The sequence below is a fragment of the Scophthalmus maximus genome, chromosome 17, assembly GCF_022379125.1.
Source record: "Scophthalmus maximus strain ysfricsl-2021 chromosome 17, ASM2237912v1, whole genome shotgun sequence".
Taxonomy (NCBI): Eukaryota; Metazoa; Chordata; class Actinopteri; order Pleuronectiformes; family Scophthalmidae; genus Scophthalmus; species Scophthalmus maximus.
In genome coordinates, this window is record NC_061531.1 from 16422557 (window position 1) to 16450546 (window position 27990).

Sequence of the window (27990 nt, forward strand, 5' to 3'; positions counted from 1 at the left end):
AAAGCAACTTACATGAGTGCATTCAACCATGAAGATATTACCCAAAAGTGCCTTGATATAATGAATGTTGTGATTTGGTGCTATACGAATACAATTGAATGGTTTTAATTCTGCACAAACCACCAGTCATGTGCACACATGCGTGCAAAATATGTACAGTATGTTTAAGAGAGAACGAGGGGGTTAGGAGGCTGACATTTTGAGACAGGAAGGGTTGTTGGGGGCACTCGGAGAGCGGCGAGGGTCGAAGATTGAATTTCGGCCCGACAGCATTCCCTGGGAGAGTGAGAGTGAGAGAGAAAGAGAGAGCACAAGGGATCAAGTGATGAAAGTGAGTGACCTACAAACAAGCGTAACTATCTTAACTTCAACCCGGCTGCAGATTAACACCATAGAAGCTACCGGAGGAGCCACGCTTGCTCCCACTGCCTCCTTCCCTATGCTCCTCTCCCCTCCCAAACATGATACACGAAGGTGGGACAATGTGGACGAGGACGAAGCCGAGGAGGAGGAGGGGTTGTCTGGACATGATGATGAGGGGACTGATGACAAACTGTCACAGAGAGAGGGAAGCGTCAGGCCGAGAGACACCCCGAGGTGGAGGTAGAGCCGGAGTGCCATGGTCACTCTCTGGAGGTGCGATTAGCTGGGATCAGCAGCTCTGGCAGGCAGACGGGTGAGAGGAGGACACACCGCGCTGAGGGCGATTTCCACTCTGTGCACTGGAAATGGTGACAAACAGGTGAACGAGCGTGAAGCTGACTGCACGTACGGCGCTTTTGACACAGAATAACAAGGATCTGAATAATGTGTTGGAGAAATGTTGAAGAAGTTTTCTCCAGTTTTCATACTTATTCCACTTCATTATAATAATTTCAATATAAAGCATGTCATCTAAATAATTTAAGAACATGTCTTTTCTATTGTGCAATGGATAATGCTCAGCTTGTGTTGAAACTGTTTTAGAGAGGTGCTGATTCAACTGTTTGATCATTTCAGAGAGGATGAAGCTTGTGATGCTGTCGCGCTGAGTTACACTGAGATTATTTATCGTATATCCTCATAAATGAATAGGACATTTCAACCATCATAGAGGTAGGTTTAATTGTAGGACTGTCGTTTTATACCGCAATACTTTTCTGCAACTTCTGGCAACTGAGTGTATATTTATCATATAAATATGCTTGAATAATAATGATATATAATCGAGAAGCTACAATAAATAACTCTTTTGTGGGTGTTTTAAACAACAAATAGATAATTGATGACATTTTAATGGACAATCTTAATCAAATATTAGATTTTTTTAGGCACAAACAGTGTTTTTAATAGTATAATAATACTTTGTTAACAGTGTTTTTTCCTGAATGCCAGGTTAACCTTGTTTTATTTTCCTCAGAGCAAAGGGGCAAAGAAAGTAAGACAAGATATACAAGATAGAGAAAAATATCCAAAGACTGACTGGATGGATAATCCAGACGGCGGAGGAGGCACAGAGGGAGGTGGAGGAGAGAATGAGGTCAGTGATGAACACAAGCAGAGCAAAGACAAGCACAACAAGCAGGAGAAGGAGAGCAGCGAGAGGCAGCCGAGCAGGGAGGCCCAGAGGGAGAACCGCCGCAGTAAGTGGAGGAGCGGCTGGGCTCTGACGGAGCGCTTGGCCATCAATGTGTCAGGGATGCGTTACGAGACCCAGCTCCGCACTCTCGCCCAGTTCCCCGACTCCCTGCTGGGTGACCCCCAGCGCCGACTTCGTTACTTCGACCCCATGAGGAACGAACTCTTCCTGGACAGGAGCCGTGTCTGCTTCGACGCCATCCTGTACTTCTACCAGTCGGGCGGCAGGCTGCGGAGGCCCGCCAACGTCCCGCTGGACATGTTCCTGGAGGAACTGCGCTTCTACGAGCTCGGCGAGGAGACCATCGACCGCTTCAAGGGGGACGAGGGCTTCCCCAAGGAGGAGGAGAGGCCCTTACCCACCAACGAGCTGCAGCGGCGCCTCTGGATGCTGTTTGAGTACCCGGAGTCCTCCGGTGGAGCTCGCATCATCGCCATCATAAGCGTCATGGTGATTGTGATCTCCATCCTCATCTTCTGCCTGGAGACTCTGCCTGAGTTCAGGAATGAGAAGGAACAGAGGGAGGTGAGGAGGAGGAGGGGTTACATGGTGCTGACACAACATGCAACAGACACTTGTGAGCGACAGGGAGAAACAGAGAGGAATCACAAGGCTGCAGATGGTCTTTATGTCGGAGAGAAAATTAATGTCAAGGAGTCAGACACACATATGAGTAAAGGAGGCAAGTGACAGGGTGCATTGGGTACAGTGGTTAACCCTGTGAGGAAATGAGGAGGTGAAGACAGACGGACAACAGGTGCTGACGGGTCTCACCTTGCCAAAGATAAACCAGTTCTTACAGCCTAGGGTGAAAATGTATGTCTCCCAATTCAACACTGAGAGAGAAATGTCTTTAGAAAACTAAAACAGAAGGCTGAGTAGAAACAAATAAGGGTCAAAGTTCAGAACCAAGATCATGGGATGAGAAAGAAGTAAAGGCAGCAGATGGAGCGGGGAAGGCGAGAGCGAGGTTTCCCTGACATTATTTTGGCCTTCTCGTTAAATCTGATCCTACTCAGATTGAGGGGAAGGAATGACGGAGACGGGGAGAGGCAGACAGAAAAGCTTGGAAGGAGGCTCAGTGTAAGGGAAAGGATACCTCTGAGGAGACACTGTGCCCCGTCGGCCACTCTGGGACGACTGCCAGAGCCAACAAGTGCATTTAGATGCAGTGGATACTTTGAAAGTACTAGGAAGAGAGTGAGAATACGGAGTTAAAGGTAGACAGAAAAGAAGGCAAGGAAAAGAGATGAGCTTGTCTCACATTACCTTTTGGAGATCCGAAGGTCTATATATAGTGGAAGGACAACTCTGGGAGCACAAAACACATACACAAATGTGTTAATGTATTAATAAACGCAGTGACTCATCGGCTTCACGCTGAAGGCAGCATGGAAACGATTCTGATGACCGCCACAAAGTTAAATTAGCCCCCAGCGCTCTCTCTGGTCGCCCGGAGACTTGATTCTGGAGGTTCGCCCCGGATTCACCTTCCCCATCAGCACCACTGACACCCTGCTCCATTACTCCTGATACATAGATATGCTCACATGTTCAGACACCCAAACCTACACACGCAAAGTTGTTCCCGTACTATCACTCACTAAACAGATGGTGGAGCATGCAAATACATTTGCATCCATATGTAAAATACAGAGACAACAGTCAGAGTTAGAAATGTTCCATTTGTTACTGTCCCTCCTGCACAGGTTCAGCAAGGAAACCTAATCAGGGAATTACATACAAATGAAACTACTTCTTTGGAGGATACCCATTGGTTTTGATTGTGTCTCAGCCTTATATAAACTTTGGCGAAACTTTACGATGCATTATCACAAAGTTAAAAATGGCTTAAGGAACATATCTCCTCACAGCCAGTATGAACAATTGAAACAATTCCAGTGTCAAAAAACTATTGCCAAAATATCTAGCTATGCTTTAACGTCAGGGCAAACACAGAGTGATTTTGCATCAGCAGCAGCAATCAGCTGATGGTTTGTAAGCAGCAGTGTTGCTGTGTACAAAGAAACAGACATGAGGCTGCTGGACATGGAGAAACCAAAAAACAAACATAAACATAAAAACATATAAATTCTCAATATATGACAACGTGTGCGGCAAGGCCATCAACCTCACTCTATCTAATATGTCAAAAGTCATTTCAAATGCGCACCCATAGTTCCCAGAAAAAAAATTGGGCAGCGGGAGTAAATAAAGTGTCAGTTACCTCAGTCATTCTGGTGTCTGGGTGTAACGAACCCAGGGGTCACATGAGCAAAATGTTTGTGTGTTTAAATATAAAAGTCTGTAGGGGGAAATATAAAGCCGGGCTAGTGAAAATGGAGAGGACAGAAAAGTTAGCACAGTATCACAGGTCTCACAGGCTCGATCAGATTCTGATGACGGATGTCATACTCCAAATGTGCTGAGGACAAACTCTCATAATAATGCGTCTTCTCACTTCCCCTCTGCCCCCTCCTGTTTACTCCATCCTTGTTTTCTCTCTGTTTACTCTCGTCTCCATGGAGCTTTTTGCTATCGCCCTACCTTTCCCCCTTGTATTCTCATATCTCCATGTTTTATGAATAACAGATGATAGAATATAATGTGTCTGTAACCACTTATCCTTTATCCTTTGTTTTACAGCAATTCACTACCATACCTCACCCCACCATAGTGAACGAAACCATCTTGGTCCCACCTGTCTTCAATCCCTTCCAGGACCCCTTCTTCATCGTAGAGACGATTTGCATCTGCTGGTTCTCGTTTGAACTCTTTGTGCGCTTCATCTGCGCTCCGAGCAAGATGCACTTCTTCAAAGACGTCATGAACACCATAGACTTCTTCGCCATCATTCCCTATTTCGTTACACTCGGCACAGAGATGGCCCGGGACAAAGGCGCCCAGCCCTCCGTGTCTCTGGCCCTCATCAGGGTCATCAGGTTGGTGAGGGTCTTCAGGATCTTCAAGCTCTCTCGCCACTCGAAGGGCCTCCAGATCCTTGGCCAGACACTGAAGGCCAGCCTCAGGGAGCTTGCCCTGCTCATCTTCTTCCTCTTCATCGGCGTCATAATCTTTTCTAGTGCTGTCTACTTCGCTGAGGTGGACAGGCCTGACACGGCCTTCACCAGCATCCCTGAGGCTTTCTGGTGGGCTGTGGTGTCCATGACGACGGTTGGCTATGGGGACATGTTCCCAGAGACAGTAGGGGGAAAGCTTGTGGGCTCCATGTGCGCCATCGCCGGTGTGCTCACCATCTCCTTGCCGGTGCCCGTCATCGTGTCCAACTTCAGCTACTTCTACCACCGAGAGATGGAGTGTGAGGACACGTCGCAGTACCAACACGTCTCCACATTGGTATGGGACGAAAATGGCGAGGAGGGAGATGAGGACGGATTGGACGAGGGGCCTGAAGGCATGGGAGATTACGCACCCATGTATGGGCAGGACAGCAGGGGCATCTGCCCTCCCCTCAACGGGACTCTTCTGGTAGGACTTTGTGCTGGACAGGGGACCGGCGATCAGAGAGGATTAAACTTCTACCTCAAAGAACCTCTGGTCACTCAGGTCTGACGGAGAGCAGACAGACAGAAAGTTGTCAGACTAACAGTCGAACAGTGCCTTGTCAATAAAAGGACCCAAGATGAATGGGTACTGTTGAAATGGAAGTCAGAGTGAAACAGAAGGAAAAGGACTTGGACTGAAACAAGCCCCCGTTTGTGCCTCTGATGTAATATTGGTTTTCATATTTGAGACTTTTTGCATGATTATATTTGATACACAGATATACAGTTAGCATCTGTTTTTCTAAAAATTAATAAAAAACAAATCTTTGAAAATCCTGCAAGTCTTTGGACAAAGCTTACTGCTGCTTTTTGTTCATTCAGCTGCACAAAAACATAGTTTTGAAATACTTTCTTAAGAGTATACTTATGCTGGAACTCCCATAAGTAAATATTCATCTGTTTGTGCACTCTTCACACGCTTTAAGCTGTCCCTGTGCTCATACAGTAGCTAAACATACAGTGAGTGTCAGGTGTTGATGCACTGTACATGTCGTAGATCACGGCAGAATGTAATCTTGCGCTCACGAGGACAACAAAGAGATCATCCTTTGGCCGTGGTGCAGACATGAGTTCATGTTAGTGGGTCCACAGTCAGCTTGTATGTTCCACACAGTGTAACGGATACTGCCAGGTACGGAGAAAAGCTGATCTCAAGTCAGTATAGCTGTAGGGCCCCCAAGTGACATTTCTGTCCCTGTGGTGAAGTCGAAACTGATGGTCTGGGGCTCAAGTAATCGCCGCCTTAAACTACAACTTCTGACAGTCGCTGTAGTGTGAGCGAGCAACTGAGGGGTGGAGCGGAACTGGAAGGCAACGTTTTCAGTTTCATTCCAACCATCCTGAGCCTTACAGACAGAGTAAGGAGACCAGACATACGGAGGGAGATTGAAGTAAAGTCGTTGCTTATTTTTGCATCGAAAGGAGTCAAATGAGTTGGTTCAGGCATCCGACGAAGATGTCTCCTGGGGGCCATTGGAGTTTTTTATTTTTTACAGGGGAACCGCCCTATTGGTAGGAGGCCCCCGGGTTAGACCCAAGAAATGCTGGAGAGAATATATTTCTCATCTGGCCTGGTGATGCCTCCCCCAGGAGGAGATGGAAAAAGTTGCTGGAGAAAGCAACGTCTGGACCTCGTTTGCTGCAAACCTGATCCTGAATAACATGTAGTCAAAGTAACACCTAAAATATGTATATGTTTAGTTAAATGTTTTATAGTCAGCGGCTCATTCATCGGCTGCTTGGCTACCAGCTGACCGTTCATGCACATGTACACTCCTGCGCTCTCGCTGTTATTCCAATACTATGCAAAGAAGTACCAAAGCTGTGTGCCGACATAGCTTCCTCCTCCCCCACTCGGACCTCCTCCATTTTATTTTGGTAGTGATTTAAAGTTGTGCACGTGGGGTACTGTGTTTGAGTTTGTTGGGGGGGATTTGTTGTCAAGCAAACATACAATTCATCCGCCCACACATCCACTCAGGTGACAGTCGATACGTTGATACTCGCAGCTTCAGAAAGTAATCAGACAACCTCTGCAATCTTTCATTCACAGAAGTATTCAGACCCTTAATTTAGTACTTTGTTAAAGCCTCTTTGGTGGCAATTAGAGCTTTGTTGGGCAAGTCTCTACGAGATTTTCACACCTGGATTTAGGGAGTTTATCCCATTCTTCCTGACAAATCCTCTCAAGCTCCATCAGTTGATCACAGGGTTTAAAGTCTGGGCTTTGGCTGGGCCGATAATGACAGTCAAAGACTTGTCCTGAAGCCGCTTCTGCCTTGTCTTGGGTGCGTGCTTTGGGTCACTTTTGTGCTGAAAGGTGAACCGTCAGGTTCTCCCATCTCCACAGATGATATACAGGCATGTATACGTATTTTTAGAAGGTGTTGCACACTGAATACTGTACGTCCGAGTTCCTTTTGGGTTTTACAATCAGACAAGCTTTAACCACTCACATGGCATGAGCGAGTACAGATGAGCCGAGTGTCTATTCCACTCTGCTTCATGTGATGTGTGATCCTGCCTCTAGATGTCAGACTGTGTTTGAAAACTGCACCACAGCACAAACCAGGACATTTGTCTTACTCCTGCTGCCAGTGGGTTTGATTTACAGGAATTTGAAATGAAAGACTCCGGAGTATCCAAACACCGCGCCTTGAAACGATCATGGTAATTCATTCCTTGTGATCCATTCGACTTGTGTTATTGCTATTTTCATTCCAAGCTCTTAAAAAAAAGAGAGAAAAAAATACCAGTATTAATCAGCAATTTGTGTGAATGGCTTATACATGACCACATCAGTTAACAGAATTATTACTAAATTATTATAACAAGCTGGCCAATACCACATGTAAAAAAGATAGATGATAAAAAAGATGATAATTTGATGATAATAAAATAATAATTAGACATCGGAGACATTTAAAAAAATCTGTTTCATCTGTTTAACTTATTTAGGCTGAGGCGAAGTAAATTAATTCACGGTGAGTTTAGTTACATTTCAACTGGGTTATTGTAATGAATTAGTAACAGTTTGGCCCCAAATCTACATTAATAATAGCAGCAAAATAAACTCCAGAATACGTTTGAGTTCAGCATAAGTAAAGAAAATGGACAGGGTTTCCGAGCAGATGAGACTCCTCATTACAAGCCCCCCCACCCTGTGTACACACACACACACACTGTGGCTACAGTGATTAGATTCCTGCCCCCCCCGTCGCCTCAGATGGTGTGATATCCCCATGTCATGTGTTCGAGGGACAGCTCGCTCTCCCTCTCATGCTACAGGACAGATTAGTGTTGCATTACCATCGACCACAACGTCCAGTCAAATCAGCACACATTGGACATTTCCCCCTATTTCCTAACAAACCTCAACACAATGTCCTACTTTCACATTTCCGCTGAGCAGTGACCCGCCATATTTCACCTATTCCCTCCAATGCACTAGGCTCTCTCCTCTGTGACGTGCAGGGACCCTCAGCTAACGTCAGTCCTGCTTGCAATAACCCACAGTGCCCTTATGCTGTCTGGGAAGAATGAAAAGGATTGACGTCTTTCTGACCATCTGCTGCCCTCCGATTCCTCTCCCGTCATTCACCCTCTGCCGCCTCGCCCATCTCTAGCTACTCTTTGAGAGGATTAAGTGTGTTGGTATCTCCGTGTGTCTTTGTCTCATCAATGTGCATGCGCAGCCTATTGTGTAATGTGTGCATTTTTGTTTGTGTGTCAGTTGCAACTTTTCCATCCAGTAATATTCTTTTTTTCTTTGTCTTCAGTTACTGACGCATGTCCCCTTTTTCAACGCTAATCCCTCCGCAGATTGTACAAGTTACTTAAACAGCAGAGAAAACACAGAAGAGTTATCTTAAATAAATCTTTAAGATTTTATTGCGTAGAATATACACATAACCCAGACCTTTTCGTCTGAGTTAAGACTTGAGGAAGTAGGGAGGCAGTTTAATGAACGTTAGTTTAAAATGAAAGGCAATTAAGTGGGACAGAGGAGACAGATGAAGTTATTTTACAGCATTTAGGAACTCAAAAATGATAAATTAGAGAAAAAACTACAAGTCAATTTAAAGATACATCAAAATCAAAACAGCATCTTGCCTATTACTCACCATTTCAGACACCAGACCACAACAAGAAAATACAAACCATAAATTATATAAACAATATTAACATCAACGCTGACCGAGGTCGGGGAACATGAGGTGATGTGCAAGAAGAGCACCAAGGATGAAAGTGTAGATGCAAGAAGGTGGAAAAATATAAAAATAATGTCTGCTGGTTGTGTGTTTCTATCATTTACATGAAACTGTTGTGTTGTTGAGGTGATTTCAAGGAAGATTTGAGATTTTGGGAAATATAGTTGCTGTCTTTCTTGCCTATTGTGTTGCAGTGACACCACTCGTGTCTGTATGTTAATAAGACACTACAACCAGCAACTCAGCTTTGCTTGGCATAAAGACTAGAGACAGGGGGAAAACAGTTAGCCTGGTGTTATCTAAGAGCGACAAAATCCACCTACCAGCAACTCTAAACTCTCACTAATTGACACAAAATAATGTAATGAGGTTTTTTTCTACACATTTATGAGCTAGACACCTTTGTGGCTGGGACTATAGACAGTAAATATAAAGATGGATGACGCGTCTCCATGGTTTCCCAACTGTGCAAAAGTGCAGCCAAAATATCCTGGAAATGTATTTGTCCCATCCGCTAACGTGGAGAAGACAGGGTTCGTGACATGCACTGCAGCCAGCCACCAGGGGGCGATCAAGATTATTTGGCTTCACTTTTGTAAGCTGTCATGTCATCGATCTTTAAATATGATATCATTGGTTGCTACAAAAAGTTCCCAGGCAAGCAGTGGATGCTTCAGGAAGTTCCTGCTCACAACTGAGAAATAGTCCAGCATACAATGTTTATACAACATAAATATATGATATGATATGATATATAATCAAGCCGCACTAAATTGCACACATAGGCTGCTTTCAGACATCCACTGAAGTCCGGACAATTTCCAGCCAGTCCCCTGGTAAAATGTCCGAAGACTGTCCGAGTGAGCCTTTATGAGAATACAGCAGGACAATTTCCGGAGAATTCCCAGGGAGCGAGTGGGCGAGTGTTGATGACTAAACAAACAAACTTTGCTTTGCGCAGCAGAATTTCATGTCCTGCCTCCTGCATCATGCTTTAACCAGACGCTAAAGAACGCTCCGGAGATTTTCCCACAAATCTCCTACTCCGTTGGTCATTTGTGAAATGGCAAACTCGCAATTCTGCACATTTTTTCTGGCATTCATGTCTGAAATCAGTCTGGTATCAGTCTCCTAAATATGCCATAAAATCCAGGCATAATTCCCTTGCAACCAAGGCAAATAAGCATGTTTCTCAAAATGTTGAACTAATTCCGTTTAAGTACAACAATTTTCCCTTTCTTGCCAAGACGCTAAAAATAGAGGAGAAGGAGTTGAGCAAACTAATAAATTGTGGTTGTGCTTTTAAAAAGCTGGTAAAAAACACCAACATACTTTTCTCAGCAAGAGCAAACTCACAATTCCCTGGCACCAGGGAAATTTTAAAGAAGTTCAGGCATACGGGAAACTTTTCATAGTGATAAATCAATGCAGAAATGAAGTTATTAAGGGAATGATATGAGTAAACTGGGGAAACAATTGTCAAATTTTAAAGGTGCTATATGTAAGTTTTTTGCCAGGCAACATTAGCATAAATTACTTTTCACAAAACTTTCAACATCAATCTACGGAGCGCAATGCCAATGTTCAACTCTTGTTTTGCTTCTTTATGTATCCTTTCTTTTCTTCTACTGAATTTAGCATGCTAACAAGCTGGCCCCGCCCACCCCTTCTCGTAATATCAATTTGCGATGGTGAGTCACTGTGGCGTCGAGTCTGCCCTCAGTCCAACATGAGAGGATAAAGAAGTAGCTCTCATCTTCTAACCTCTTGTCTTTTAAAAGCAACATATTTCTGTAACATACATATAGCACCTTTAGGCTCTCTGTTGCATCAAACCAGAGAGAGAGAGAGAGTGTGTTGTCATTGCAGAATAAACGTATTGATTAGTCCAGTCTATCAATTCAGGTCAGAGAACTCAAAATAGATAAGAGATAAGAAGTCACAATGTAAACCAGCCAGAGATCCACTGTGGACCTCCACCGGGCTCCTGCTAGAAAGCAGAGTCGCGCACTAAAGGGGGGAAAAAAGCTGTCGTAAAATGGAAAACAAAATCGATGGGGAAGCTTTTTTGGTGGTAAAATCCAATCACGGCAGGTCGCCCGGTGGGATGACGTGCCTCCGGTCATAAGCGGTGTCATCGCTCTCCTCGCCGTCGCTCACTTCACTCAGAACCCTCTCCCTCTCCCTCTCCTCCTCCTCCTCGGTTTCACTCTCTCTCCTCAGTCTCTCCCGTTCCCGGTCTCTCTCTCTGTAGCAGCGGGGCAGAGTGGGAATCTGAGACGGCAAAGGGACACAAATGAGACCAGGTAGGAATCGTGTGGGCTGTGCGCTGACTGACTAATACACTGCACTTCTACAGAGGCAACACATGCTAAATGTAAGAGGAGAACAGCAGGGTTTAAAGACATGGTCATTTAATTTGAAAATGTACAGGAATAGAGAGATTTAAATCATTAATGTAGCCCTGGTAGATGATGGACTATGGTGACGCATGCTATTCCCTATCATACCATGCAATAGCACGAGATGCTAAGAAATAAAAGCCTTAAAATGCAAGTTGAGTCCACTGCTAATAATATTAAAAGCAAACTGATACAATACAGCAACTTTTATAAATAAATGGCAAATAACAAAATGGTATGCAAATGATTCAGGTGTCCACTGTATGTTCTCATTACTTAACAGATAAAGTGCCAATATGACCAATCTCAAAATCTCTTAAAAGCTAATTTAAAAAGTTACAAGGGAACATGCAGTTTCAAGCATAACTGTACAAAAAGAAAAAGAGATAAATAGATAGATAGATACCTGGTTATCATAGCTGGGCAGAGCGCAGTAGCCCGGCTCCGTCCTGTGGAGGAGGCGTGGTGAATGGGTACGGATAGGCCGGGGAGAATGGGAGCAAACGGAGCGCGGAGAGGGAGAACGGACGGAGCGAGGGGATGGAGACCGGACAGAGCGAGACGGCGAGTAGGTGTTGGAGTGGGACTGGGAGAGGCCGTGGCCGTGGTGGTTTTGTTTGGGCGGGCGCGGGGAGCGAGGCGGCAGCTCGGGCGGTCGGAGAGGGTCGACCAGGTCCATCTCCGTGAAGATCGGCGGCGGCGGGATGAAATCGAGCACCTCCTCTGGCATGAGCATTTGCATTTCTGCCGCGTCAATTTCGGCGAGCTCTGCCTTGGACAAGTGGTCCACGATGCCCGCGCCGAATGAGTCCCCCACCACGTTGATGGAGGTACGCATTCTGTCACTGAGCGGACAAAAAGTATCAGAGTCAGCGAGTGAAAGGATGAAAACCACCAGGAGATGGAAAAACGCTAACATGTTTTAAAAACCCTCTCACAAATGTTACTTTTTAGGCTTAAAATAAGCTCTTGAGCAGATGCTGACACCATCATTCTCTACACGCGTCACTGCCTATCAGACACCTGACTCACAGCAGCCAGTCGACAGCGATGAGCAGACTGATGTCCTGGGTGGGAAGGCCGACTGCCGTCAGGATCAGCAACATAGTCACCAGTCCAGCACTGGGAATACTGGCAGCGCCGACACTGGCCAGGGTGGCAGTCATACTGTGAAGGAGAGACAAGAGAGCATCCTCAAAGCACTGAAGCCAACAAGGTACATGTACTGTTTTGTGTACTTTTACTTGAACTACGACTACAGCTGACACCCTGTGGGTCTGAGAAAACAGTTTTATACACTTGGAATGCAAACTGAGAAACATGGCCATTAAAGTTTGTGATACAATAAAGTGGAACTTTTTTTTTTTGCACTGTTGTTGAACAGTTGGGTCGTATGAGTGTGAGCGGAGGCAAAATGGTTTTCATAGCAGCGGTCAAAGAATCATTGTCAGCACATGTATGTTAACCCTAACCCTAACCCTAACAGCCCATGTTGTCGTCGATAACCTGAGAAGACATTATAGTGGAACTCCCTGATTAACTAGGCTGAGCATTAAATCCGAGAACTCACCTTCGCTGCTGATTCAGCAAGCCCACTCGGCTGAACGGCCGCCAATAAACCCAATAAACTCAGTAAGCATGAGCCCTTAAAGGCACTGGATACTACACAGCTACCACACATTTATTATAGGGTTACTTTCATGTTATAGTAGATTTTTTGTTCTCCACCCACGATGATACATGTAGATAATTTCAGAAGGTGAGTTGGGGCAGTAAAATACAAAACACTGCTGGAAAACGTCAAACTGATTCATACAATGTGTGATTGGTTTATTTTATTATTGTATGCTTCACATTTTGCAGAACAAGGTCATATGGCAACGACCTGGTGTTAAATGTACCACATCATATTTGCAACGCTTGTATTAAAGAGGTATGTGTTGAAGAAATGTGGACAGGGGGAAAGTGTTTTTTGTAGCTCCAAAATTTCTTTAAAAATAAAAAAGTTTCCTGAACTTAAATCCTTAATGCTCAGAAAAATGCAGCTTGCCATGACATGTCTGCAATTAGAGGAATCATCAGTTCGTGTCGGTCCCAGATGTGACTGTAGGCCAGTTTGGACACCGCTCAAAACTGTGATATTCACTGCATGATGCTTGTTCATTTGATCTCAGCATCACCCCACCACGGCTGGGGACATCTATTCAGGACATTAACACACCACATGTGGATCTTATTTTAGCACAGTCCCTCTACAGAGATGACACAATAGACAGTACAGATTTATTTTTAAATTAGATTTTTATAATTTTGCCATTGATGAAAGACCAACAATTGACGGACTTCAAAGTGCTGGGGATAATTTGTAACCCACAGCCACAACAAGCAGAGTCCCATCCAAGTGGCCTGGTTACAATCACACTCAAATGTTTTTGCTGAAACCTCAGAAATGGGAAACAACTATCTCGTAACTTTCCTTACTGCATTCATTTAGACTGCCCTACACTGACTCCAGTTGATCTAAGTCATTTGAACATGTCTATTGTATTTTGTTTACTTGGCTTCACACGAGAAATGTTTTAATGCAACTCAGAGTAACGCAGTGTAGTAGCCCTTTGCTATAATTTCAACTCTCAAACTCTGAATGTTGAAAACAGATTCTCAAAACTACTTGAACTACTAAAACTATTTGCTTCTAGATTCTTGCAACATCCTATAAAAAAAAGATGATATTGTGTCATGTCACTTCCTATTGCCTACTATCATCATCTGACAATAATAATGGAAAACAAACAGCTTGTCACGAAGACCTAAGACAAGAAATTCCCCATGATCAAACCTTTAAAATCTGAAATCTATTTATAAAATGAGATATATTTAAATTAAATACACTTAAATGTATCTCATGTTATAAATAGATTTCAGATTTTACATTTTTTTTTTAAATGTGCAACACAAACATTTGGAGGAAAATGAGTTCCCGCACATTTTTTTGGGCAATGCAAGTAAAACTTTATGATGTGTGGGTAGTGAAGTAGCATGATCTTAACTCTCACCAACGCATCCAATTTCATTGGTAAAGCCTGAGAGACAGTTCAAACCCTACATACTATCTCTCATCTGCACCTGGCCAGTCCCTGCATGAAATGGGTGTCGGATTTTCAGCTTTGGGGCGTTTCAGAAATGATTGCGCACAGTTTCCCCCAATTCCTACACTAGAAAGGTGTGAGGGGAGGCGTTTCCAAACACCACTCAAACTTAAAATCGCTGCTGTCAGACCTGGAAACTGTTTCAGAACAGGAGCTCTAGCAGAGGCCGTCCACCGTGTGCCTTACCTGACAGTAACAATCTGTCCGCCGTCCAGCGAGATGTCATTCATCTGGGCAATGAAGATGGCCGCCACGGCCTCATACAGTGCGGTGCCGTCCATGTTAATGGTGGCACCTATGGGCAGCACGAAGCGAGTCACACGCTTGTCAATCTTCAGGTTCTCCTCCAGGCATCGGAAGGTGACGGGTAATGTCCCCGCACTGAGAACAGAAGAACGGGAAAAAAAAGGTCAGGGCGTTACAAAGAACTGGAGCAATATTTCTGAAGGACATAAAATAGGTGGACAGGTGGTGAAAGACTGAAGTGCAGTGGTGACAGAGGAGGTGAAGGATGAACAAAAAAACCAAAAAAAAACGCGGAAATTTGAGTCGCCCGACAGCCTCCGCCTAACAGCTGGTGGAGGCCACTGTTGCAATCCACCAACATGTGAATTGAAAGGAATTTGATTCCCAGCCCTGCTAAGCTCAGGTCATAATATAATTAGAGAAAACGTTGATAGGATTACCCATATTCACTAAAGCCTTTGTAATGTGCCAAAGTGACAGTTGGTTTCAGTGGCAATGCAGAGTCCCAGGCCGGCCGGCCGGCCGAGCCGAGCCAAGCCCAGCCGGGCGGGATACGGCGGGGCCAGTTTGGCTGGTGACAACTAATCCAGAGGCTCAGACGTTTTACTACACAGGATCTGTCTGACATGGAATTGTCCATGATAGCTTGTGTTACACACATTTGGCTTCGCCGTTCTGATTTGTCAGTGCGGTTGTGTAAATAGAGAATTTGCCTTTAGCCCCTTTCAGATTTAACCCATATAGCTGAAAGCGAGCTGCAGGCCACGGCGATCAATCACAGCAACTACAGCAGCTGCTTCGAGGAATAGATGTTGTAAAAGAAACATGTGACACACACACACACATGTTAACACATGCCCAAAACAGAGAACTTGTACCCGGACATACGTGCTCACTTCCTGCAGGCTTGTCATACCTGCTAGCGGTGCCCAGCGCAGTGATCCAGGCCTGGAAGATTCCAGAGTAGAAAGAAATGGGGCTCTTTCTGGTGATACAGAAGTATATGGCGGGTAGGATCAGGCCACCATGGATCACCAGGCCCACAATGACGGTCACCATGTACATGCCGAGCTGCCTGGCCACCACCTCCAGGTCTCCGATGGCCGCAATCTTCCCGGCAATCAGGGAGGCGATGCCGACAGGAGAGTACCTGAGTCACACAGAGAAACACCAGAGCTTCAATGACTGAAATGAAATTTCATATTAATCTTCATTATCGTTTAATGCTGTGTTTAATTACTTAAACAATTACTCAGTTATCAAAATAGTTGCGTTATTTGACTAATGGTTGCAGCTCTAATGGATTTAAAATTAATCCAACCTTTATCTTGTCAAACTCACAGTTGTGGAGAAAGTTTTGTGCTTGAAACCAGAAAAAAAGAAGTCCAAGATATGACTTTCCTCTTTATATCTTCTGCCATGGATATCATTTAAATAATCTACCATTGTGTGGGCTGTTATACGACTGTATTTATCAGTCTTAGAGCTGAATGATCTAAAAATTACGATTATGTTTTGCCTAAAAGGAAGAAAAAATATTTGTTTTCCACTTGTGTTAATGTGAAATATCAGGCCAACACATTCACTGTCAGGACATACACGAGGACATGACACATTCTTGGATCTCTGGTTTCCAGCTCTGGAGTGCAGTTGTTCATGAACACGGACCGCTGTGGGACGTATGAATCGAGAGCCAGTGTTTCCCTTTAAGCTCTTCCTGGTCTGACCCGGGAGCAGGTCTCATCATGACAGCGGCCTAGTCTCCCCAGGTCAACTGCACGCTGATCCCTAAGGGCTGGCATTCACTGACAGTTGTTTGGTGGAGCATGCCGCGCATACGATTTGATGGATGTGTTCCTCGTATGATATGTGTTCATGTATACACTGGACTCTGCGTTTGGCTCACTCCATAGGCCCGTGAGTAATCTGTTTACACTGAGTGAGTGATACGAACAAGGACACAATTCCTTTGGTGTCCAGCTGCACACGTAGATAGATGGCCTAGAAGAGCTCCGAGACAAGCATCCTGCTGTTATTCTTCCAGCCGCCTACTAGTTCCCCCCCATTTCCTTTCCTTCCCTTGCCGTTCCCGCTCCGAGCGCCATGACACCCTTGCTCTCTGTGCGACTAGCCGGGGTCCTGCGAAGCCTCTCACATGCGTCTTTCTACGTCCCTCCTGTCCGCATCTGCTTTATGCTCTGCTGCCAAGTGGCTCCTTTGCCGTTGGTGGATCCATTACATTTTGGAGATCTTCCACCCCCCCCCCCCCCTGGGAACACACAACATTGTTCCGGGGCCTGGCTCCTGCTCCTCCCCAGCATACCACAGACTCCAGCATGTCCCAGGGAAACCCTCTCTCTCTCTCTTTCCATCTGTCCGCGTCCTTCACTAAAACACTTTCCCCCCCTCTTCCTTACTCTCCTTTCCAGTCTTTGCCATCTGACCCTGTTTATTGTTCCCACAATTTGTAACATGTACATACAGTCTTCACCTTATCCATCACTGTCACCGCCTTCTTTTTGTGGTATCTCTAGAATGTCAACGCAACGCAGCCGTTGGCCCGACGAGAGACAGAGAAACGCGTTGCGCATGCTTGCAAACACACAAGAGGAACGCACACAAACAAACGCGACGAAAATACGACACTGACCACATGATCATGGAAACCATCGCCATGATGATTTCATTGAGGATGTTGAAGAAGTCACACATGACCTTCCCCCGCTCGCCCATCCTGCCCATGCAGATCCCGAAAGTGATGAAGAAGCCAATCAAGCCTTGAGGAAGACACAAAGCAGCACGTCAGCACAAAGTCCAACATGCAGTTCTCAATGCAAAAAGAAATTAAAATCAAGCATGATCAAATCAGCATCATCAACTCACCTAGGACGTTCATGCCCCATTTATATTCCAGTTTCTTTCTGTTCACCAAAATTGGCTCAGTTTGGTTCGGTGCTGCAACTGGAATCTTCTTCAGCACTGTCTGAACCTGTTGGGAGGAGAGAACGACATTCAGACTGATCAGGGGCTCGGACGAAAAACTGAACTGACGTAATTCCAATTCAAAGGAAAAATCATGACTTTGTAACTCGTGTGGTGTGTGAGCAAACAAAAGCTATAAACTCAAAATGTGTGTTTCACATAAAGACAACAAAGAGAAAGAAAAGGAAGACTTGAAGGTTGAAAGGGTTGAAAAGGGGAAGGACGATTCCTCGCTGCAAAAGCAAGTAGGCCTTTTATGACTTCAATGAATCCCTGATGGGTACAAACAATAGAAGCAGTAAAACAGATGCAGGCAGAATAGACAGAGAGAGAGAGGCATAAAAAAAAGAGAAAAAAAAGAGAGGATACCACGGGGAAAAGAGAAGAGAGAGCAGGAGTCTATAAGCCCTTGCTCAGCAGTGCTCACTGTTCACCAGCAGATGCCTTAGTAGTGGTAAATAAGGATATGGCGTTACAGATGTAAAGAGATTAGCAGGAGCAGAAGGGCTGACCCTCACCCAGTAAAAACACAGACAACTTCTTCTAATCATTCAGACATACACGCATGACAGAGAGAAGAGGGGGGGAAAAACAAACAAACAGGATTTGGACAGAAGAAGGCAACTGTCGCCTCGTGATTGAGTCTTGTATTATCCTTTAAAAATGATCAGCTTGGATAAACACAGTAGCCGTCTCCCGAATCCCGTGTCCAACGTTATCCAAGTTACCATAACTGTAACTGGATATTCAAGGACAAGGTTAATGCATAAGATATATAAGATTCTTTATAATCTCTTGTCTTACCTAGTTTAAAAACACTGCTGAAAACTGAAAACACCAAATATTCTACAAATTTACCTAAATTTTGACCAATCGCCGTTTCAGCAGCACAATCCTCTCACATGTGTCTTGAGAAAAAAAACGGAAAGCAGCCTTGGCCTTTTGGTCCCTTTCTAGCCAGAAACATTTAAGTCAAATCAAGCCTTTACTCGACCTGTTAACTCACACATGTCGAAGACATTGAGTATGGAGTTTGGAGGACGACTGGCCTCTCTGGAGGATCACCAGTCGTAAACAACTCCCTGCCTTTCCTTCATTCTGTCGGTACCTTGTCCAGACATGCTAATGACTTTAACTATGACCTTTTCAGGAGAACTCGGAGGGGAAATTACTAATATCTTATGCAACTTTAAAATTGTAGAATTTGGATGATGATTTTGGGCAATTCTTGATAAAACAATCTTACCCTCAAAGTTAATTTGGTAGCTCTAATGGAGCTTCAGATCAATGGTTCCAGACCTTTTTTTGCTCGAGAGCCACTAACACAATCTCCAGTTTTTATTTATCCCAGGTTTTTATTTGATGCTTGCAACTCTATGGCGTACACAAAAGAACAGCCAGAGTAATAAAGCCAGAGCCAGTGAGGTACCTGTTGGAAGCAGGACTGCACCAGGTTCTCGGGGAAGAGGTTTCGGAGCAGGTCGAGGAAGGCGTCCAGACTGCTGACCTCCTGGTTCTTTGGGGCTGCGCTTGCCGTACCTCCCCTCAGTTTGGGGTTCCCCGGGTGGATCCCCAGCACCAGGATGACCCCGAGGATGGCAGCAATTACAGTGGTGGACATGTAGTACAACATGGCTCGACTACCCATCCGGCCGCTGGAGCGGGCGTCTAAACCAGCAAGCCCTGAAAGAGACAGATGGCCATTAGCGTCTGCATTTACCGATAATCAAAACGGTCCCTGATAATGTCCACAGAGTGAATGAAAGTGGCTTTTCCTGGAAGTTTGACGTTTGCAGAACCCTGGTCCCATATGTTCCTGCCCCTATATGTACATGCACTATACAGAGCTGTTGCTTTGCTTCTCCCCATGTTCCCCGTGTTGCTTGCACACGTGCATGTGTAGTGGCCTACCTGTGATGAGGCTGGAAATGATTAGAGGCAGGATGAGCATTTTCAGCATCCTCATGAGGATTTCTCCAGGGAAGGAGACCAGAGTGAGCACGGAGCTGTCCGTCACCAACATGTACCGCAGCAGCATCCCAAACAGCACTCCCATGACAACACCTGAGGAGAGGAGGGAATTAATTATTCAGTGTTTCTGGAAAAAAAAATAGAATTAATGTTTTTTGTGTTCAAGTAGAGATAAATTGATGTATTTGGACCAAAATAACTGTCATCATTGAAATGTATTATCTTATTCAATGATTATATTATTTGTATTAAGATAATTTTGCAATTTACGTCCACATTTTCTTTCAGAAACTATACGTTGATGGACCCTCAGTTTAGAATTTTTTGGCGGACATGCTACCCTACCCAATACTGCGGTGCCTTACGTCTGACATGTAAGTAGACCTCTGACTAATGGGAAACGTGTACAGTAATGTAAACAGGGTTGAATCTGGGTGACAAATGAGAGACAAAAATAACACACTTCTCAACATTGCAGGGCTTTTTTTTTCTTTTGGGACGAAGAACACAGCTATGCTGAAACATACCAAAGTGTTTCCAGAGGCAGACTAAAGACAACAAAAGCCCTAGCTGTCTCACGGGAAAATGACCATGGAATTTGTACGTTTAGGATTGTGCGTGTTAATATTTGCTTGCGGCACAAATGGCAATAAAACTGACCTCAAATTAATTTCCATTCTGTCAGTAAATAATGTGGGGATTTTGGATGTTAATTTATGTTAATCAAAAGCTGAAATTGAGGCTTGTTTTGTCAAATTTTTCTTGAGGTCACTGGATGCCTTGACTCGTATTTCGCAAACTCATAGATGTTGCAGTCAGAAAACAGATTAATATCAGTACACATCGCGAGTTTCCCCGTGCTTGCGTACCCATAACAGTGAGTCCCAGGAGCAGGTTGTGGGTGTTGCGGCTGCAGTGGCTAGCATCTTTATACGCAACCTCTGTGTTGTCATCTCGCTGGTTTTCATCTTTCTCCTTCGCTTTGTTTGTGTTGGACTGGTTGGCTGTCGTCTGGTTTGTCATCCTGCCTGCAGAGACGGAGCGAGAAACCGATTTACTGCTGGAGAACACATGCTGTAACATTCAGTGTTCATCAACAATGCACCCGTTGCTCTTTAGCTAATTTGTCAAATGTGAACAGACTCCGGTTTATTTATAGACCATCGTAACAAAACATTTCTCCTGAGGCCAGTGAGGATTCATATTTTTACCATCCTGGCTGGCTCTTCTCAAATGGGGATTAGGGGACAACCAGGGTTACCTACCACTCTACCACACAACAACAATGTCCTTTGAGTGTTTGGCTTTGGTTCCTAAAGGAAGTACAGGAGCATGTCTGCAGGCAACCCAAACCCAGCGGGCGATGGCTAAACAGGACATGAAGAAATAACTTGAGAGATGTAATCTGTGCATCATCCACTAAATGGGAATTGCAGTGTGCCAGAATGTAAATAAAACACAATACGGAGCTGCTAACAAAGGAAGGAATATAGTTGATGAGTGCAGTGACAAATGAGTTGGCTCAGACCCAGGAGACCTGGGCATGGCTGTTGGACTGTCTGCGACCAACAGGTTTGACCGGTCTACACACGGGCTTGAGTGGAAGTTAATTAAAGGTGGAATGTGAGACTTCCATCCTGGGAAGTCCAGTGAGGACAAACACAGATTACTGTACCATTGGTGTGGTTTTCGCTCATTTTAGAATGCTGGAAGAATAAAAAGGGGGGAGGGCAAATATGGAGGACATTTTCTGGAGTAGGCTATGTAGGTGTTGCATTTACTGATGAATTATTATCTTGAAAGTGTAGAAATATCTCTGTATTCAAGGGGAGTTTTGTAATTGCTCTCAGTACCAGAAGGGGGAGACAATAGTTCCTATAATTCTGTATAATTAACAAATACGTGAACTGCTCTAGTTAACACAGAAGCAATGATAGATCCTGAAGTTTTTGTTTCCTTTGTCCACCTGGTTAAGGCGACACCAAGTGAGTATGACCATATAACTATAGGCACAGTGGTGTGTTGAGCTAATGCTAACATGCTCGCAATGAAAACTCTAACAATCAGCGGGTATAATGTTTATCACGTTCACCCTCTTCTTTAAGCATTTGCTAATTAGCACTAATCAAAAAGTACAGCGTGAGTGAGGCTGATGGGAAGATTATTAGTTTGAGTAATAAACCAAAGTTTTGGACAAACTGGAATTTTAACCTGATGATGGTACAAAATAAAACATGATTGTACCAAATTTTGTGGCCACGTACAATATTTTACATCCATCGAAAGTCATCGAGACATTTCAGCCAAAATAAATGTTGGTGCTTGAGCACTCAGCGAAAATCGATACATTATTAGGTTACATAGTCTGGGGAACAATTTTGTGCAAAAACATAAATTTGATGTTTACATATTTTTCATGCAAATTTGATCTGCTGGTGGTCAGGAAATCGCCAAAGTCAGCAGTATTCATCCCCTGGGGATCAAGAACGGCTATACACAACCTCGTAGCCTTCCATCCAACAGAGGCTGAGATATCTCAGTCTGGATGAAAGTGGAGGACAAACAGACCAGAACCAAACCACTAGCATGAGGTAAAAGGCATCATTTGATGGACTATGATGCATCTCCAAATTTATGAGCTGCAGCTACAAAAGACATTAAGTCCACAAGAGAGTGGATTTGGTATTACTTGATTATTTTGAACTCTCACATTTTTTTGCTCTAACAAAGACCCCACCGCCACCATCTCTCAACATTAATCCTACATAAACACATCTGGAGAGCAGCGCACCCACTCCAAATCCTTGTCAGAAGTATGAATGTCATATTTACAAAGAGTCTGACTCAGTGAGACAATTGCAATCAGACATGATTATAATACATCAGCTGACCGAATGGCTTTTTTTTTCAGCAGCAGCAGGGATACAGTCACGCTCATTCGCCAAAAGTACAGTAAACAAGAGGGGAGCCTTAACAATGTTACCTACTATAGTTTGTCTGCTGTCACTCGCGCTTTCACCTCCACTCTCTCATCTCCTGCTCCCTCTGGCCATATCTCTGCAGTCTCCAGTCCGGGATCCGAAATGTTATATTTTCGGAGGCGGAGAATGCCTTGCCAAGTTTCAATCGCAGAGATATAATCCTCAGTGAACGGAGTACGGAGGAGAGGAGGGGGGGGAGGAGGTTTCACTGTTATAGTCTTCACAAATCCTCTTTTCAATCCTTATGTCATTCTTAGCATGAATGTTGTCTCGTAACGTCAGTCGACCAAAATCACCTCAGTCTACTGAGGGGAATGGGAGTGAGAAATCACAATCTTTTTTTCTTGATATTCATTAAAAAGGTGGTATGGTTTTGACAAATTTCCCTCCTCTCCTCTATGATAAGGTTCGACCAAGGTGGAAAGATAAAATCCTGTCAAATCCTGGTGGGTACATTCCAAACTGATTGGGAATCAATCTAGGATCAACACCGTTTCGCTTATTCCGTGACAAAACTGACATTTTAGAGATGCAGGTTATTCCATGGTGATATGCTCTATAGAGTATGACAAGGAAAGGCCATGCACTTTGCACAATACAAAAAGCAATTTTAAACTCCTGTTTGATGTGTTGCAGAATAATACAGTAGGAATACGGCTGCCCGTCATCATCTCTAGGAGTGAAAGCTGGATATTAAACCTTTGATCCCTGAGGCAGGTCAGAGGGAGGCTCTGAAACACTGAAGCAACAGCATGTGTCCTGCGAGAAGGGCGGCGCTGAAGAGTGTAAGCTGCAAGGACATACTCAAGGACCTGAAGCTGTTCTGCAAATCTTTCTTCCTTCCCCAACAGGCAGATTATTTTCCTGCTCCAGGAAATGTCAGAGCCGCCTCCAGATGAAACGTAGCTGGCCTCTAGGAACCAGCTCTTACTGGGCTGTCCCAGCGGCTCTGTTCATCTGAGGAAAACAGAAACTATTTACAGCCTTGAAGGGTCGAATCTGGCCCCTAGGTTTCTAACATCTTGCCTCGAAAAGTTCTCAACGAAGAACAAGAAACAGATGCTGTTCACAATATCAGAGCAACAGCCTGGAGAGGAATGACTGGTCATAGACATGCCTGTTACATCAAATTACAGCTTAGCATCCCAGCTAAAACGCAGCCAGTCAAGTCAGCGGGCTCAAACTGTTTGGTCAGGCAGCTTACAGTAAATCCTGGATTCCACATCAACATGACACAGGTATTACTACTCTACCAGGTAGGCTGCAGACCAAGAGGCATAACCCCTTTGAAGGGAAGCCTAGTCTTTGTGGGAGCTCTGGAAACACATGTTAGTGATGAGAGCGAAAGAGAAAGAGAAAGCACCCGGGTAGAAGGTAGAACGTCTTCAAAGCTGCAGCGATGGCGACGCCGTTTACATCCCCTTACGGGCCGAAAACACAGACGCAAGACAGAAAGTCTCCCACAGCGACTTTCAAAGTAATGGCGACTGGATAAACATGAGGGGTCCTCAGTGTAAACAGTGGCAGTCCATCAGATGTGTGACGATGACCTTATGCTGTGCGTGATAACCATCACAATCAGTCGCCACATGCACTCATGTACTTACGACACATCTTTTTAATCGTCATGGTTTCCAGGAGGACGGGCCGGGCGAAGACAGAGTGACTTAATCTGCCAGAAGAGCAGGCTTTGATTACTGTAAATGAGCCCAAGCTGCTGCAGTAGTTGAAGGTGCACATACAATCCGAGCAGCAGGACACAGGCAAAACTACCGATTCCAGCCTGGCTGTCACGGGATCGTCATGTCAAACCCCCCCCCCACACACACACTCCACCCCTCAATTGCATCTACTTATGGTCGTCCGCATAAATGATCCAACCAGGTCTCTATCCAATCATGGCATTTGATTCAAGAGATCAGACAGATGCATGTTGGCTATAAGCACAGCTATAACTCCCCCCTCTCGTCCAATGTGCTTGCCTCTTACAGTATATGAACTAATATTACAGTACAGTAATTATTATTAAAAATAATAATGACAATTTAATAGAAATAGGGGCTTCAGAGATTAATAAAAATATGCAACAGCGAATCAACAAACAGCAAACACCGACAGACTTTCCAACATTGCATTTACTGTTTTGCGCTTGTACCTTGAACCTCGAGTCGACCTTTTCAATTATTTTTTTTGGTCATTTTTCAAACATGAAGTGAGAAAAAAAGGCAAACATTCTCAGTTTCCAGGTTTGATGCTTGTCTCTGTCATGTTTTATTGTGAATTTAATATCTTTGAGTTTTAGACTTTGTAGAACAACAAAACAATGAATAGATTGTAAAATGATTGTTAGTTGTTACTTAGCCCTAAATGCAATGTTTTTGTAAGACAGTTTTAGAGACTACATCCAAATATGTTTCTCTTCATGATGGCGTGGAAATGACCAAAACTTGACTTCATCAATTTTGTTCGTCTTTCCATATCAACACTAAACTGCTCACTGAAGAGAGTGAGTAGATTATCTCTGTATCTATGTGCGTGTGCGTTTTACAAATATGTATTGGAATATATTGTGAGCCAGAAATCCATGTGTGTGTAACTGTGTGCTAGTGTCTGTGTGTCTCAGAGGATTATTTCCAATGGTTGATTGTTTGGTGTGAGCTTTGCAAAGGGATCGAGATATAATCCCCACCCCGCCCCTCCGTCCCCCCGGTCCCCCTCGTTCAACAGAGGCAGATGAGGATGGTCACCGCGGCACTACAAGACACTGCAGGATAAAGTGGTCACAAACACACATCTGACAAGGAATGAGTGAATATGAAAATGTAATCGTGGGATGATCTTGGCCACTAGTCAGTGTCAGCATACACCATCAGGAATGACATGCACTTTAATATTTTGCATTAATAAAAGAGACATGGCACCACATGAACACCCTCCTTTTGTGGTATATATAATCTCAAATCTTGGGAAAAATTTTTTAAAGTTCAGAGTTCACAAGTTGTCACACGTTTGCTGACATTTTCAGAAATGATGAGGTCATGGAATTTGCTTTTTTATTCAGAATTTGATTATACATCTGAAGAAAATGTTGATATCAACCATCTCATCTTCTCTCTCTGCCGTAAGGCCTTTTCATTTCCTGCATTATATAACATGCCTGCTAGCTTGCTAATCTTTTAGCCTCTGCGGCTAGAAGCCACACCACTTGAACGAGCCCACCGTGTACATAACTTCCCACATTGTAGCCACAAGCTCACGAGTTCTGGGTTGTAACTAAATCCGATGCTGAAGAAGAAAAGGGAACAACAGGCAAACTATTAACTTACGAGCACTAACTGCTGTCTTGTTTTTTTTCTCTGGAATTCATATGAGTGTATATAAAGTGCTTTAAAATGCATAAAACGAAGTATGGTCAGTTCTTTCATATTGCTAATACACACTATATAATAAACCTCTGCAGATGTAGATATTCTACACGTGGTCAACCTAATTCCCCCAACATATGCACAACTGCCATCGAACACGTGTCTGATCCATGGCTTAAACATCAGGAGGGTTGAACTGTGTGTATTAACCCTTTCAGTGAAGGTCAGCGTCAATCAGATCCAGACACTCAAGGGTTGGATCATGTGATCACACGTGGGTCAATGCGCGTCCTCACTTGGCATGTTTAACATCGTATGAGGTGAAGGGATAATGTGAAGGATTTTTTAAGCATTACTCACTGCGCTCGTTGTCCGTTTGTTTTGGGATTGTCGTTTTTATTGGTTTTACGTGTGTCCGGGCAAAACTTTTGAGTTGTAGGTGTTTAAAACTTCTGTCAGTTAGTTTAAATGGAAATAGGCCAACAACTCTTCAATTTAACCTTCATTCCCAAAATTAATCAATTAGTCTACACAGTGTCAGATATGACCATCACAACTTCTGTCTGATCAACAGTCAAAAACCCAAATTTTACTACTGAAACCACTACATGTTCAACATTTTGTCTTTATAAATGACCAAAACTGTTAAGGAATAATACTTTTTGGTGCAGATCTGGTGCAGGTCTCTCTATGATTTTTTCAAACAAAAAAACATTTAAACATGCCCATGACCACAATGTAACATCTTTATCGTGCTTGTTCTGTGCAACCAAAAGTCCAAAAGCCAAAGATATTTAATTTAAAAAGAAGCAAATCATCACTTTCCAATAGTTGGCACCAAGAAATTTGTGGCGTTTTTTGCTTGACAATTCACTGCAAAAATGAATAAAATGTCAAAATATTTTAATTGCTGAGAAAGGGATGGAGGACACCGCCAGAAACGTCGTTTTTTTGTGTGATATGTGTGTGTCTGTCAGTATTTGAAATTGAGCGTCAATGAGAGAAAATGTTGGGGCTTATGTGTGTGTGAGTAATTTGTTCTGCATCTGTGTAATGTGTGTACACGTGTCCCCTCCCTCTCGGACGATAATCTGAGTGTATTAATCTGTTGTTTGAACTCCTTAAGCACAGACTGTCTTTCACATCTGCTCTCTTCACCCTTGTAAAGCCTCTGCTATTTATAAACTCTCCCTTTCTCCTCTTGCTCCCCTTTCTTTCTCCTCTTTTTTTCTTCTTTTTTTTGATCTGTCACCGAAAGTTCTCTCTATTGCTCCTAACTCCAGCAGGACTGAATTTCACACAGCTCATTCCCTCCGTACAGTAAATCCATCTTCTCATTTTGAGCCAACAGACGTCTTGGAAACTCCTTAAGTCTCTGTGATCCTCTTCTCTCTGACAGCAGACAGCGTGCGACGACAATGCTGATAACTGATAAGATATTACGGATATTACAAACGGCAGATTTGAAAAGAACGGAAATCACATCTGCAGTTAACTTTGCATTAATCTGCTGCACATCCCAAATTATCATCAATATCTCTGCACCACTAATACACCAGTTCATCTTTAACCCATCACAGAAATCCCCATCAAAGGTGACCAACGGTGTGATACTGCTGCTGCATGTTTTAGCACAGAATGAATGGGGCGAGAAAAAAAATAAAAATAACGGCAACAAGGATGTGACTAGGCTTACCTGCTGTGTGATGCTGTCGCCCGTCCAACAAGCACGAGGCATCGAGGGAGAGACCCAGAGAGAGAGAGGAGGGACGGGGTGGAGATGAAGAGGGAGAGGGGACGAGGGAGGCAAAGTCACAGTCTTTGCGTCATCTGAGAAAAAGTTGCAGATTAATACAACAGCTTGATGCTCTGAGCCCCACCACCCCCATCTTAGCCTCCAACCCCTCCCTCCCTTCTTTCTCCCCCCGTTCACTCACTTCCATCATTGCCTATTATTTCATCTGTCACCCGGAGAGAAAGGATGACGTTGTTTACAGGTT

At 44.0% G+C, this 27990-nt stretch overlaps 2 protein-coding genes across 7 annotated transcripts; one reads left to right on the forward strand and one right to left on the reverse strand.

Moving 5' to 3' along the window:
* Positions 1 to 23: 23 nt before the first annotated feature.
* On the reverse strand, positions 24 to 27972 carry slc1a9 (solute carrier family 1 member 9). 5 transcript variants are annotated; one of them, XM_047328014.1, is made up of 12 exons: positions 27928 to 27961; positions 27687 to 27699; positions 20514 to 20672; positions 19585 to 19737; positions 19103 to 19356; positions 17575 to 17680; positions 17342 to 17468; positions 15608 to 15841; positions 14632 to 14826; positions 12329 to 12463; positions 2888 to 2929; positions 2169 to 2807 (listed from the first exon to the last, which is right to left on the reverse strand). In XM_047328014.1, the coding sequence occupies exons 1-12, from the start codon at positions 27934 to 27936 to the stop codon at positions 2630 to 2632; spliced, it is 1605 nt and encodes a 534-aa protein (XP_047183970.1). In that variant the 5' UTR covers positions 27937 to 27961; the 3' UTR covers positions 2169 to 2629. The 5 variants fall into 5 exon arrangements, with proteins under 5 accessions (XP_047183971.1, XP_047183970.1, XP_047183972.1 ...); XM_047328013.1 differs by lacking the exons at positions 2169 to 2807; positions 2888 to 2929 and adding exons at positions 8552 to 11168; positions 11703 to 12141 and having other exon boundaries at positions 27687 to 27820; positions 27928 to 27972; XM_035614924.2 differs by lacking the exons at positions 2169 to 2807; positions 2888 to 2929 and adding exons at positions 8552 to 11168; positions 11703 to 12141 and having other exon boundaries at positions 27928 to 27948.
* On the forward strand, positions 329 to 5460 carry kcna7 (potassium voltage-gated channel, shaker-related subfamily, member 7). Of its 2 annotated transcripts, XM_035614925.2 has the most exons (4): positions 329 to 742; positions 1000 to 1095; positions 1400 to 2143; positions 4265 to 5460. In XM_035614925.2, exons 3-4 carry the CDS (start codon positions 1466 to 1468, stop codon positions 5189 to 5191), a joined length of 1605 nt encoding a protein of 534 aa, XP_035470818.2. In that variant the 5' UTR covers positions 329 to 742; positions 1000 to 1095; positions 1400 to 1465; the 3' UTR covers positions 5192 to 5460. The 2 variants fall into 2 exon arrangements, with proteins under 2 accessions (XP_035470818.2, XP_035470819.2); XM_035614926.2 differs by lacking the exons at positions 329 to 742; positions 1000 to 1095 and having other exon boundaries at positions 1108 to 2143.
* Positions 27973 to 27990: the final 18 nt, after the last annotated feature.